The sequence below is a fragment of the Phyllostomus hastatus genome, unplaced genomic scaffold, assembly GCF_019186645.2.
Source record: "Phyllostomus hastatus isolate PE091 unplaced genomic scaffold, TTU_PhHast_1.1 phas_contig_1162, whole genome shotgun sequence".
Taxonomy (NCBI): domain Eukaryota; kingdom Metazoa; phylum Chordata; class Mammalia; order Chiroptera; family Phyllostomidae; genus Phyllostomus; species Phyllostomus hastatus.
The window spans coordinates 8447020-8460139 of NW_025333537.1; the positions used below are offsets into that span (position 1 = coordinate 8447020).

At 47.6% G+C, this 13120-nt stretch overlaps 1 protein-coding gene across 2 annotated transcripts in view; it reads right to left on the minus strand.

Annotated features, from left to right (window-relative positions):
- The window catches only part of PTPN11 (protein tyrosine phosphatase non-receptor type 11), a 56875-nt gene that overhangs the window by 35275 nt on the left and 8480 nt on the right, over window positions 1-13120 (minus strand). For both annotated transcript variants that reach the window (XM_045842233.1, XM_045842225.1), the window contains exons 2-4: window positions 6898-7020; window positions 2912-3106; window positions 744-936 (exon numbers count right to left, since the gene is read on the minus strand). In XM_045842233.1, coding sequence (XP_045698189.1) covers window positions 744-936; window positions 2912-3106; window positions 6898-7020 — 511 coding nt within the window. The remainder of the gene's footprint in view (window positions 1-743; window positions 937-2911; window positions 3107-6897; window positions 7021-13120) is intronic.

Genomic DNA, 13120 nt, shown 5'->3' on the forward strand with positions numbered 1-13120 from the left:
AGGCAACTAACTACTTCTCTCTGAAACACAACCAACTCTGAGGCTGCTGAGGCAGTGCTGAAGCCCAATGTGCATGTCTTTACTTTCATCTCCTGATGGAAGTAATAAATAGAGACCAGGAAATTTTTCTAACAAGACCAGAATAGGCTATTTAAGGGAAACCACAGGAGAACAGTTAAACTTAGGAAATACAAAACCCTAGAAATAATATATATGGAGACCTTTGGATACAATCTTTTGTTTAAAAATAAAACTTTTGGCCCTGGCTAGTGTGGCTCAGTGGCTTGAGCACCAGACTGCAAAGCAAAGGGTCGCTGGTTTGATCCCAGTCCAGGGCACGTGCCTGGATTGCAGGCCAGGTCCCCAGTAGGGGGCGCTCGAGAGGCGGTCACAAATTTATGTTCCCCTCCCTCTTTCTCCCTCCCTTCCCCTCTGCCTAAAAATAAATAAAATCTTTTTTTAAAATAAAACTTTCAGAATGACAAAGTAAAGACCTCTGAAAATCCACTCTTCCACAAGAGCAGCGGAGACACTGGCGAAAACTGGTATCAACTTGTTCAGAACTCTGAAAATTAAACAAGATATTGCAACCATCCAAGGAGCATTTATTCGAGAAAAAGACTGAATTTTGGTAAGGAGAGCAAACTGTGGCATTTTTCTTTATTGATTAGAGAGAAAGAGAGAGAGAGAGAGAGAAACGGCACTTGATCTTTCGCCAGAGCCAAGTTCAAACGCGGCCTTACCTGACAGCGGATCATGACGTGGGTCACCTTGGACTTGCCGTCAGTGCTCTCCCCCTTGTCGTCCCCAGTCCGGACGGAGAGGACAAAATCTCCAGGGTGGCTCTGGCTCTCTCGGACCAGAAAGCTGCCGTGCTTTCCTTTCTCGGTTAGCAGCTTCTCCGCTTCTTTGCCAGAGAGGTGGCCGTGAAACCATCTACATTTTTAAAAATGAAAATAAATGGGGTTCTGCCGTGGGGACCTCAACACTCGTCACAAAACTACCCTATCCAGTCAGCTCTTCTAAACCCAATTAAAAAACAAATACGTTCCTCAAGAGATCAGGGAAGAGCGTGGTAAGCCAGAACTTGCAGCCCAGGCAGGCAGGAAGAATGACAAAGATGTCAAGAATGACCATGAAACTTCTTAAATGATCCCCTAGTCATTTGGAGACTGATGTCCTCCATCTTTCCTATTTCCTTTTACACCTCCCACCTTTTGAAAATATAATCTGTTAGCTCTCCATGCCCAACATGAAAAGGACCAACTATTAATCACAGCCATCTAAAGGGATTATAATAGGAAGTTATGGTAAAGAAGGAGAATGAGTTGGAAGTTTGCTCTGGCATGTGAACAGTATGCAGAAAAAGGTCTTCACTATAAATTAATTCAAACGTTTTAAATTTTTCCGTATTTCCAACAGCCTCCAAGTCTATCAACATCTTTGGCCTGTATGCTGGGTTATCGTTTCAAACTTTAATGCATGTACGACTTAGGGCAGGGGTGAGGGATTTTGCTAAAAAATGTGAATTCCCATTGCTCACAAGCAAAGACACCAATACGCTACTGAATGGGGCCCAGCAATCTGCATTTGTGACCAGAATGCCAGAGCCCCGACAAAGGTCATCTGAGGACAGACTTTGCAATATTTTAGAAAAATCTTAACATAGTCATGTTAATAAAGTGGCTTTTTCCCTCACGATCTTGGTGAGAAAACAAGTATCATCATGGCAGATGGTGCTGATGGCTCATCACTAAAGGGATATTCTTCGGGTTGTTTTTCATCCGCCCTCAACTAAACAGAGCATAATTTAGAAATAAATAGCAGAGGGTTGGCGGACGGCCTTTCGCTTGAAGCCACTGGGGTCGCTGAAGAAAGAAATCATCAGCACATAATAGCACGCACGTGGAGCTGAAGAAAGCTACCTGAAGACACAAAATACACAAACCTGATTAAGAGACCCTGCATTTGTGCTGAGTCAGACTGGGAACGCAGAAAGCCAATATAATCAATACAAATTAAGTTAGGCCCCGGCTTACATCGGCTGGGTCCCAGCACAGCGGGGCGGGGGTGGGGGGTGGGGGGTGGGGGGTGGGCGCTGCAAGAATGCAGCTCCTGCCAAGGAAGGTCACCCCCACACACTTCTGAGTGTAACAGAAAGGAGCTGCTGAAAAATTGGACCCTCGGCTTTTCCACTTCTGAGCTTAAACTGACATCTGTTGGCGGCACTGCTGAATAACTGGGTCGGGAGCGACCGCCAGTGACTGCTGGGACTTCTGTGTCGCCATTTTATTTCTCTGCCACGTGCAGCTCTCCGGCGTGACCAGCCGAGGTTCACCGATCTTAAAACGACCGCACCGTCCTAAGAACACGCAGCAACAGTCTGAGGCTCCTACAATGAGTGTAAATAACACTGACTGGAGCTTCTGCAAGAAAAGGGCACTCTGAGGACAATCTGATCCCATTATTGCCACTTGAATAAAACTTCGAAGATGGCAGCTTGGGGTGGAAAAGGCGAAGGGATTCAGATGTACAAACCGGCAGTTACGAATCAGTCCCAGGGATGCAGAGTGCAGCGCAGGGAATACAGCTGACAGTGCTGTAATTACTTTATGCGGTGCCGGGTGCGTGGAGACTCAGCGAGGGGATCGCTCGCTTCGAGAGTCACATAAACGTCTAGCCACTACGCTGCACACCTGAAACTAATATAATACTGAAGGCTAACTGTACTTGAAATTTTTTTTTTTAATTTCTGGAAAACAGATTGCGGCCTGAGAAACATGTACAAGCCAACCCCTACCCCCTTCCACCCCCTCCCGCCCCTCCCCCCCCTTCCCGGAAAACACACTCGTGTCTCTCCTGTGGCACAGGAGAGACCCAGAGACTCTGCAGTTACTAAGGGGTCACTGACCTTTCAGAGGTAGGGTCTGCACAGTTCAGAGGATATTTGAGTTCAATAACATCTCCGTTCTTCTCCTTGAGTTGCCCGTGGTGCTCCATGTAGTACTGAACCAGTTCAGCCAGAGTGGCGAACTTCTCTCCTCCGTACAGGTCGTAGTAGTCCCCAGTGTTCTGGATCTTGATGTGGGTGACAGCCCCATTCCTTCTAAAATAGCCCATCAGAAAGGGGAGGGGACCAAGAGAGCGTTACACCAGTAAGAACGGACTTCGAGTCCCTTATCAGATTCCACCCCAAGGCCTGCATGAGTTTGTGCTTCCCTGTCGGAACAGCGGCCAGTGAGGTAATCGCCCAGCCCAACATTCCAACGCAAAGGGCCCCGCCTGTCAGCTTCTTTCCCCTGTACGACTTCTACTTCCAAAGTCTGAACTATCGAATTGTGTATTTTAAGTGACAACAATTTTCCTCAGCATTAATCAAGATACATATAATTAAAATGTAAACACACATCTACCATGTGATCCAGGAAATCCACTCCTGAGTATCCTGCCCAAAAGAAATGAAACTGTGTGGCTACCAAATGGCTTATCTGAGAATATTCATTGCATACTTACTTATGAAAGAAACAAACTGAAAACTCAAATGCTCATCACCAAAATGGATAAACAAGTAGCTCCATACTCATATCATTGAATAATACTGCAGAGCGATAAGCACCAAAAACGATACACATGCAAGGAACAGACAAATCACCAAAACATTATAAAAGAAAGAAGCCAGACACAAAAGAATGAATACTGTATGACTTCATTTACATGAAGTTATAAAATAAGCAAAACCAGCCTACGGGGATAGAAACGAGAGGAGGGGTGGCCTCTTTGAGAGAGGGAGGTGAGGAAGGGGCACCGAGGGACTCTTTCTAGGGTGACGGAAAGCCTCTCTGTTTGGAAAGGGGGTGCTGGTTACACGAATAGACGCGCTTATCAAAAATTCACCTCCCTGTACACTTGAGATACTCTATGCAATCGTATCTCAAAAATCATTTTAAAGACATATAATCGACAGTCTCCAGCACGAGGGGGCTGACGTGTCATCTCAGGGAGTTGCCATAACCCGGGCCCGAAGTTTCTCTCACCGGGTGTTTTAGTTTGCCCAGGCAGTCTACGGTTTTCTGAGCTGCTAAGGACATCTCGAGCACACCCATCCTCGCCTAGGCGGCCCCTTCTTTACTTTTAGTCTCACCCGGTAGCATTATTGGTGAAGCCTCTGGAAAATAAAAACACTCTTCTCCCAAAGAAAAAGGAAAATGGGAACTAAGGAAAAGAAGAAAATTTGCCGCACGATGTTACTAAAAATATCTACTTCTACTTTTTGGTGACTACTTTTCCCAATGGGTAAAAAAGGCATTTCAGGTCGCCCTCCTCCAGCTACACCTGACGTCATGTTAACACCTGAGCTTTGGACTCCCAGCCTTTAACTAACGGCACCACCCAAGCCATTCCCGCGAGGACCAGACCCGGGCCCAGCGACGCAGGGGGGCCTGGGAGACACGGCGCGGCCCGAAAGCAGCACAAGGCAGAGTGACGTGCCGAGCGTGCACCACCACGGAACTGTGCAAACACACGCTGCGTGCTAAATGCTGCTCACGATACGGACACACACAGACTGTATATGCCTGTTACAAATATTATTTACACGTAATACTATAAAAATGTATGTCCTTTCCTACGAACTTTCCTACATCCTTAGTGGGATATGTTCTAAGGCCAAAAAGACCCCCAAGGAGCCATGAACTTCACTTAAAGGGTTTGAAATCAGCAGCGACGGAGACACGGTCTTTCTGATTCTGGTTTTGTGCCATGGGGTGTGCAAATGAGGTCAGGTACCGATGCCTCGGTGGACCAGGGTCCCCACTCCAGAAGGGGAGCACAGACATGGAACGGGAAAAGGGGAGGGGCTGGGCTGACCTGGAACTACCAGTACGAACACTTGGTTTTAAATATGTAAATATTTATTTCCCAACTCCGTCTACTCTAAGGGCCCACAGACAATGACCCCCCAGGAGCATAAACACCAACAGATGGAGCAAACATCTTATGTGCTTCCTGATGGGAAGTAATAGGATGGCTTCGAAAGCCTTCATTAAAATAATAAGGAAAACTTGAGTATGGACTGTATACGAGATAATATTAGTGAATCAACGTTTACATTTCTCATATACAATAGTGCATTCTTAGGATATGCACACTTAAGTATTTAGAGGTAAAAATCAATGGCCTGATACGTACACACTTATTTTCAAAAAGTTTCGGGGGGGGGGTGCGGGGAAAGGTATGTAATACACACAAACGCACACTCATAGAGAAAGAGCAAATATGGCAACATGTTAACAGGTAAAGAGAAAGTGGTTGTTCACTGCTTCACCTATGAACTTTCCTACAGGTCTGAAATTTCTCACAATAAAAAGTGGCGGGGAAAAGCCCCCAGTCATTCTGGAGTCTTGGGTCTGCCGCTTCCTAGCCGTGAGACTAGCTTACCGGCTTAACCTCTGGGCCTCAGCTTACTCGCCTGCAAGGCAAAGGTAACAGTGGTGCTTACTCACAGGTTGCTGGGGAAAATTACATGAAATGATGAGAGGACAGTGCTTAGCCCAACAGCCTGGGATATGTCAAGTCCTCAGTAACGTTTGCTATCATCATCCTCATCCTCATCATTACATGATCTCTATGCAAACTCTTACAGATCAAATGTCACTTTGGGTCAGATGTCTGTGCCGGGACAAGCCCAGAAGACTTATGAAGGCTTCCACTCATTCGTATCATATCGTAAAAGGGAAGCAAAAGCCAATGACAAAGGTTCCTTAAGAAACTAATCTACACCACAAAGGGGTTTCCCAAGTCCCAAAGGAATCCTAAATGAATCCTCAAGAGCACATCTTTATTTTTAAAATAATAATAAAAGCAAATTCATAAAGTGTTTCAGTTCTAACTCCTGCAGTGAGCTCCAGTTGGGAGAATAAGTATTTAAGAGAAAGTCAATTTCTACAAAAATTCTCCTACACCTACTCAAAGAGACATGTAACCGGATGCTGGCCATGCTGTTCAAAAAAAAAAAAAAAAATGTTAAACAAACTGAAAACAACCCAACGCCCAACAATAAGGGGCTGGAAAAACTGTGATGCGTTCACACCATTCAAAGATTAGAGAGCCATCAAAATGAACAGTTACACCTGTGGGTACTGGCCTAGCACTTCAAAGTTCTTAAAAGGAAGTTGCAGAATAATGCATACATTATGAAGAAGCCACGGATGTGAATTCTAAACACACACACTGGCGTGGCACCGTTCACACACAGGACAAACGCAGTTCGAGTACAAAAGCACGGTCAGGAAGGGCACCAGCCAACCTCTGCGCGCGGTTTCCTCTGGGGAGGGGGGGGGATTGGGACTGGGCAGGGGAACACACGGGACCACAACTTCCTCAGTGACGTTTTATTTCTTAAAAAAAACACACACACACACAAATGAGCTGGAGAAACTCTCCAGGAGTATTTTCCCCACTCGGAGGGAGCCCGACTCAGGATGAGTGCACTCAGGCAGGGGAGGCTTAGGGGCTGTTTGTGGTCGGCTCCAGCTCACCCTCAGCGGTCGGTCTCTGGGGGGACAAGAAATGCCCACCTCCAACCAACCCCCTCCTGCTGAATTCGCCGGCCTCTCACTCCCAGGGGGGGCTGTGCCTCACACACACACTTGAGCCCCACACACACACACACTTGACCCAGGTCTGGCCTGTGGGCCAGGCGTCACCACAGAGCGGCAGGCAGGCCTCCCAACCCCGGGCGAGGGCAGCAAGGGGTCTGTGTGTGTGGTTTGTTCGTTGTGTGTCCTTTACTGAGTTTACTGCGATGACACTGGTTGACAAAACCGTACCGGTTTCGAGAGCGGTTTGCGCATTTCCTCCCTGGAAAACACTCCCGGGAGTCTTTCTCTTCCCACTTACCTAACGGAAAGCGTGAAGTCTCCAGGGTTACTTTTACTGGGCCTTGCCAAAAAACTGCCGTCAACTCCTCTTGTCAACAGTAGGTTTTCGGCCTCCACGCCAGTGATATTTGGATGAAACCATCTTGAGAGAGAGAGGGAGGGAGACAGAGAAATGAACAATAAAGGGTTGTCAGCACCACCTGCCACACTATCACAGCTGAAACTGCCTGAGTAGGGCGGCTGATAAAAATGCAAATCAAACCTTCCCTGGCCCTTCCCCCTCTTCTCCTCAGTCACTCCTCCCTCCTCGCCTTCCCCCTGGTGGGGGCCAGGGGTCCTGCTAGCACGGCAGGTAGGGCTGGGCGCTTGGGTATCAAGCCAGTCACGTGGCAGACCAGCCCAAAATGGTAGTCCACATGATCAGGAGACTGAACATATGGAGTGGGAGTAAACGAGCATGTAAGTAAATAAATAAACTACTTAATAAATAAGTAAACGCAGTGAAGATCATGGGAGCCAGGCTTCTCGCTGTTGGAGAGAGAGAGACAACGACGGAAACAGAGAGAGCCAGAATAAATCCTGTGCTGTTAGCCTGGAGTTGAAGGGATCAGTGCCAAGTCTAGAATTTCATATATATATATGGAGACAGATATGTAGATACAGAAATACAGAGGTATGTCTGTGTGTGTGTGTATGTATACACCCAACATACATGCGTACTGTACTAGCTCCTTCTTCCGGAAGAGCCTGGGAGCAATGACACCCCGGTAGCCATCAGCACGCCCAGCACGCGTATCTTGGTTCCTAAACACCGTTCTCCAATAAGAGGAACTGGGCTCCTCGGAGAAACGGGGTTCCAGGGCTGGGGCAGTGAAAGCGAGGTGAGCCTGCAACACCTTATCGTGCCCCAGCGAGAAAGGGCTCCGATGGGGGCGTGCCAAAATGATGACATGGGAGCAGGCTCGAAGGTCCTCCCGCCGGCAAGTCGGAGACAATCTGTACCTCAAAATAATTCATGGCGTTAACAGATTATAACTCACTGAATAAAATAGGAAACCTAGAGTCCACCCAGGCATTCATTTTTAAAAACTAATTAAGGTTCATCAGAAAATGTACCAGGGAATGAGCACATGATCCAGAGACTCCACTTCTGGGTCTATACCCCCAAGAGCTGAACGCAGGGGCTCAAATACAGACTTGCACACTCACGGTTACAGCGGCGTTACTGGTAACAGCTAAAAGGCAGGAGCCAGCCAAGTGTCCACTGACAGGTGAGCGAGGGAACAGAATGCGACTGTGCACAGCAGTGGGGTCTCACTCAGCCTCAAGAAGGAAGGAGATTCTGTCACACGCTGCGACATGCATGAGCCTGCAGGCATTATGCGAAGTGAAATACGCCAGTCACCAAAGGACAAGCACCCTGTGATTCCGCTTCACACGAGGTACCCGGAGCAGTCAACGCCCCGAGACAGAAGATGGGATAGCGGTTGCCAGAGGGTGGGGGTTGCCAGGGGGTGGGGGGAACTGGGGGTTAGCATTTAATGGAGACAGAGCTTCAGTTTGGGAAGATGAGGCAGTTAAGGAGACAGGTGGTGGTGATGGTCGCGCAACAGCGTGGATGTACTGCAGACTATGAACTGCAATCCCCACAAAATGCTTACTGATTACATGTTAATTAAGAAGTGAACGAGCCCCGGTTGGCAGGTGTGGCACAGTGGGTTGAGTATCGGCCTGCAATCCAAAGGGTTGCCAGTTCAATTCCCAGTCAGGGCACACGCCTGGGTTGCAGGCCAGGTGCCCAGTTGGGGGTGTACAAGGGGCAACCGATCAATGTTTCCCTTCCACTCTTACGAGTAAAATGCACTAATAAACTCCAGAGCCGAGATTTTGATATATGCTATCTTCATCAACTGGTAAAATTTGCCATCACCAGTCACGACAGCATGCGCCTCCTGACACCACGCGCTGAGAACACAGTGTCATTTCGGTGACATTCCTGCCAAAAACGCATTACCTAACCTAACTATGAGGAACACCGCACAAACCCTGAGTGAGTGACATTCTGCTAACCGGCACTGCTCTTTGAAAATGTGAAAACTGTGGAAGAAGGCGGGGGTGTCAAACAACCACCCAGATTACAGGCCAGTAACGACACACAAATATTGAAACACAAGGTGCGGTTCCTTCCGGACCACATCACGGAGCAGAGGGAAGGGAGACAAACAGAGAGGAAGGGTTTGTTGTTGTTTGTTGTGTCTCTTGCTCTAAAGGACACTACAGAAACAGTTTGGAAGGGGGATAGGAATTCGGTGAGAGCACTGTGATCATACAGATTTCCCTGGTTTTGATGAGTGTCCTGGGACTATGCGTGCGAGTGTCCTTGTTGTTAGGACAGACGCACGGAAGAATGTTGCAGCGATGACGCATTAAGGCTGCAACTGACTCTCAAATAGTTCGGAAGGCACCCACGTCAAAAAAAAAATTCCTCTCTGGTTCCCAGCAGGGATTCCTTCCGGGGCTCCAAAAGTCATCAAGATTTGCGGTAACAGGAATAGTTTCCGCAGTCCAGTTATCCTGGGCCTTTACCGGCTGATTCAATGCCTCCAGGAACATAAGTCAACATTACAGGTAGAGTCCTAGTACTGACAATCCAATGAACTCTGAAGAGACTGCTCAGTAAATATCAGCCCGACTACAGTGTCTTACGACAGCGAAGGCGAGAGTGCAGGGGTGAACGGCTGCCCTAAATCGTGCGTTAAGGACATGAGGGTCCCACAGACTTAGGTGCATGTCTGAACTCGACCACTTACTGGCTCTGTGACCTGGGCGAGTTCTTCTCACCTGACTCCTCGTCTGCCAAGTGGAAATGACCGTTTTTAGGTTCACTGTAAGAATGCAGTGAGAATCCATACGCTAGAACATTATTTAGCCATTTTAAAAGGAATGAAGTAATGATAAATGCTACGATTTGGATGAACCTCGAAATCATGCTACGTAAAAGAAGCCAGAGACCAGAGGTCACATGTTACGTGATTCCACTGACGTGAAATGTCCAGAAAGAGCAAGTCCACAGAGACAGGAAGTAGATTAGTGCTTGCTTGGCAGGAGGAGTCTGGGGCACGGGGTATTAAGTCCAGAGTCTCTTTTATGGAGAAAAAAAACACACCGTACAATTGTAGTGATCGCCACAGTATGTGAATATACTAAAAACCACCAACCTGCATGTTAAATGAATGAGCTGTATAGTATGTGAATTATATCTCATGAAAGTGGTTTTTAAAAAAAGAATAAAGTGGGCCCTGGCTGGGTGGCTCCACTGATTGGAGCATCATCCCGTGCACCAAAACGCTGCAGGTTCGATTCCCGGTCAGGGCACATACCTAGGTGGTAGGTTCAATCCCCACTTGGGGTGCATATAGGAGGCACTGATTGATGTTTCTCTGTCTCTTTCAAATCAATGAATATGACCTCAGTGAAGATTTTTTTATATATACATACACACACACACACACACACTACCTTGTGGTGATACAATACAAAGAACACAACACATAATTATAAAATATGACACCAAACCTATCAGCCATGACAATAATTGTGAGTTTGTTTTCTATGAAAAAAAAATCGACCATCCATTATGAAGATCAACGCTATGATTATTTACGTACCAAGTAACATAGCAATCAGCTTCACGAAGCAAAAACTATACCCTGTTCATAATTCTAACAAGATTCTTATTTTAAAATTAGAATGGTCATACTGTAGTATTTAAAAAAAAAACAAAAAACCTTACACCTACAATTACTGGGTTAACGAAGTGAATAAACGGAAAATTACTTTCATCCCTGTTCCACGGAAGGGAACGCGCGGGGGCGCTCTCCCAGCACGCACTGCCAGTCAGCGGTCATTGAACGGACCGCTGCGGGCTCGGCGCCCCTTTAGCTGCCCCCACTGGCCATCCGCCCGGTCTGCTCCCTTGCTGCCGCCACTGTCGTCTCTTCCTTCTTTTCAAACAACGGTTCTCAAAGGATTCTCCGGTTTTTCCTCGCCCTCCCCACCGTGATGGCGGCCTCAAGCGCAGTGTTCACGGCTTCCACTGAGATCGTTTTATTCTATGTTATCCTGATTTTCTTTCTTTCCGTTTGTTATATGTTTATTGATTTTAGAGAGAGAGAGGAAAGAAACAGAAACATCGATGTGAGAGAGAAACATCGATTGGCTGCCTCCCGTACACACCCTGACCCGATACTGAACCCCGCAACCTACGCTTGTGCCCTGACCGGGAATCGAACTGGCGATTTTTGGTTTGCAGGACGACACCCAACCCACTGAGCCACAGTGATCAGGGCTGAAGAGCTTTCTATATCAATACCATCTTTTTAATAGTTACATAATATTTATTCCATTGTATGAATACATCATCTGTAATTTAATCCTCATTCTAAGATACTGATATTATTTCCAGGCTTTTGTTATTTATAAATAGTACAGCAGAACATGCCCCTTACAATCATCTTTACACACTTTACAAGTATGTTTATAAATTAAATTTTTAGAAATAAATTGCTTTGTCAAGACTTTTTTTACTGACAAATTTTCCAAACTGCACTTAAAAGAAGACACTAGTTTCAACTTCCACAAACTGGGTGTGAAAGTCCCTGCTCTCTCTCACTTTTGCCAGTACTACACATATTACCAAACCTTTTCATCTCTGTCTGCTCTGCTTCACGGAAAATGGTCCCATTCTAGTTTGCATTTCTATGTGAAACTAAGCACTTTTTCGTGTTTCCAGCCCACTTTATTTCCCCCCTTTTCTGTGAGTGGCCCATTTGGCATTGCTTGTTTTCTACTGGATTTTTTTTTTTTCGTACAGATTTACAGGAGCTTTTGATATAACCAGAAAAGGATGTTTCATTATGAGCGTGGCAAGCACCTGTCTCAGGTTCACCCCTTGTGCGCTCGCTCCGCACCGGGACTCGCCTGGGCACGCCGGCTCCTAGCAGCCTTCTCCCTGCCGGCTCCCGCTTGCTTCCCGGCTCTGCTCAGAGAGGCCGAGCCCTCGGCACCGCTCTGAGACGGAGCCAGTCAACACTCGCACAGCGCCTAGCACAGAACCAGCCCGTCCGATTTCACCTTAGCCACCGGAGATTTCAGGTTTTGTCAGAAAAAATATGTAATAAAAGTCACAGATGTTAACAGGACCTGCAGGGCGTGGCCCCTGCCTGACTCACCTGTTCCGGTGGCCTCGCCGTTTTCCCCGAATGTGCCCCACGTGGCCTCTGCACTTCCTTTTCTCCGCATTCAGACCACAGCCCCCCCCCCCCGTCCCACCTTCTCAGGGGGCCACGGCTGCCCCTGGGCGATACCAACGTGGGTTCCAGCCACACATTTCTACAACTGCCAGGCCACAGGCTGGCCGGGCAGCTCCCGGAGGGCAGAGAAGCCGTCTATTTCTCCCCGGCATGTACCTCCGCCCCTAACCCAGGAGTGAACACATTACTGCTTCATACGTATCTGTGGCTCCAAGGGAAGGGACAGGGCAGCCGGGGGGTGAGCCCCATCTCCGCCCTCGCCCTCACCCACCCCCACCCAGCTGCCCACCTGACCTGGGGGGTGTCGCGGGATGACGCTGCGGGGTCGGGAAGAGGCACAGGTGTCAGTGGGCACAGGCTCTGTTCTCAGTTAAAATATCCAACTCTGGCGTTTCCATGTGCGCGGGGAGGCTTTGGAACAAGTGTCTGGCTTTTGCGCGGGTCCCTCAGACATTCCCTTCGGGAATTTTCATTAAAACTACTGTAGGTAGTAGCATACAGACCCGGGGAGACATCCTCCTGGGCACCAGCCATCGGGTAAGACCGGACTGAGTACTGGAAATAGTTAACTGCCCAAGGTGAGGCCCGGTCACCACTCACACCCGGCAGGCAGGCTGGCCACAGGAGATAAGGCAGGGGGTGGTCTCCTTACCCCGTTATTAAATAAACTATGTTATTTGACTTACAACCTATCATTATACCTATCATGTTATTAACAGTGAACAGAGGTGGGTAGTGTTTACAGGGGAAACTTAGTCACCAGCACTTAACACAAAGGCTGGACAAAGTAAGGGCTTAATAACATTAGTTACCGCCGTTGTTACGGCTGTTAGTTTTGGTGGAAGATACGCAGGACAAGAGTCTCCGCCTGCATAATTATGTCATTTTCACACAGGCCATTTTGACACAGGTAGCACTTACGTTGTGCTG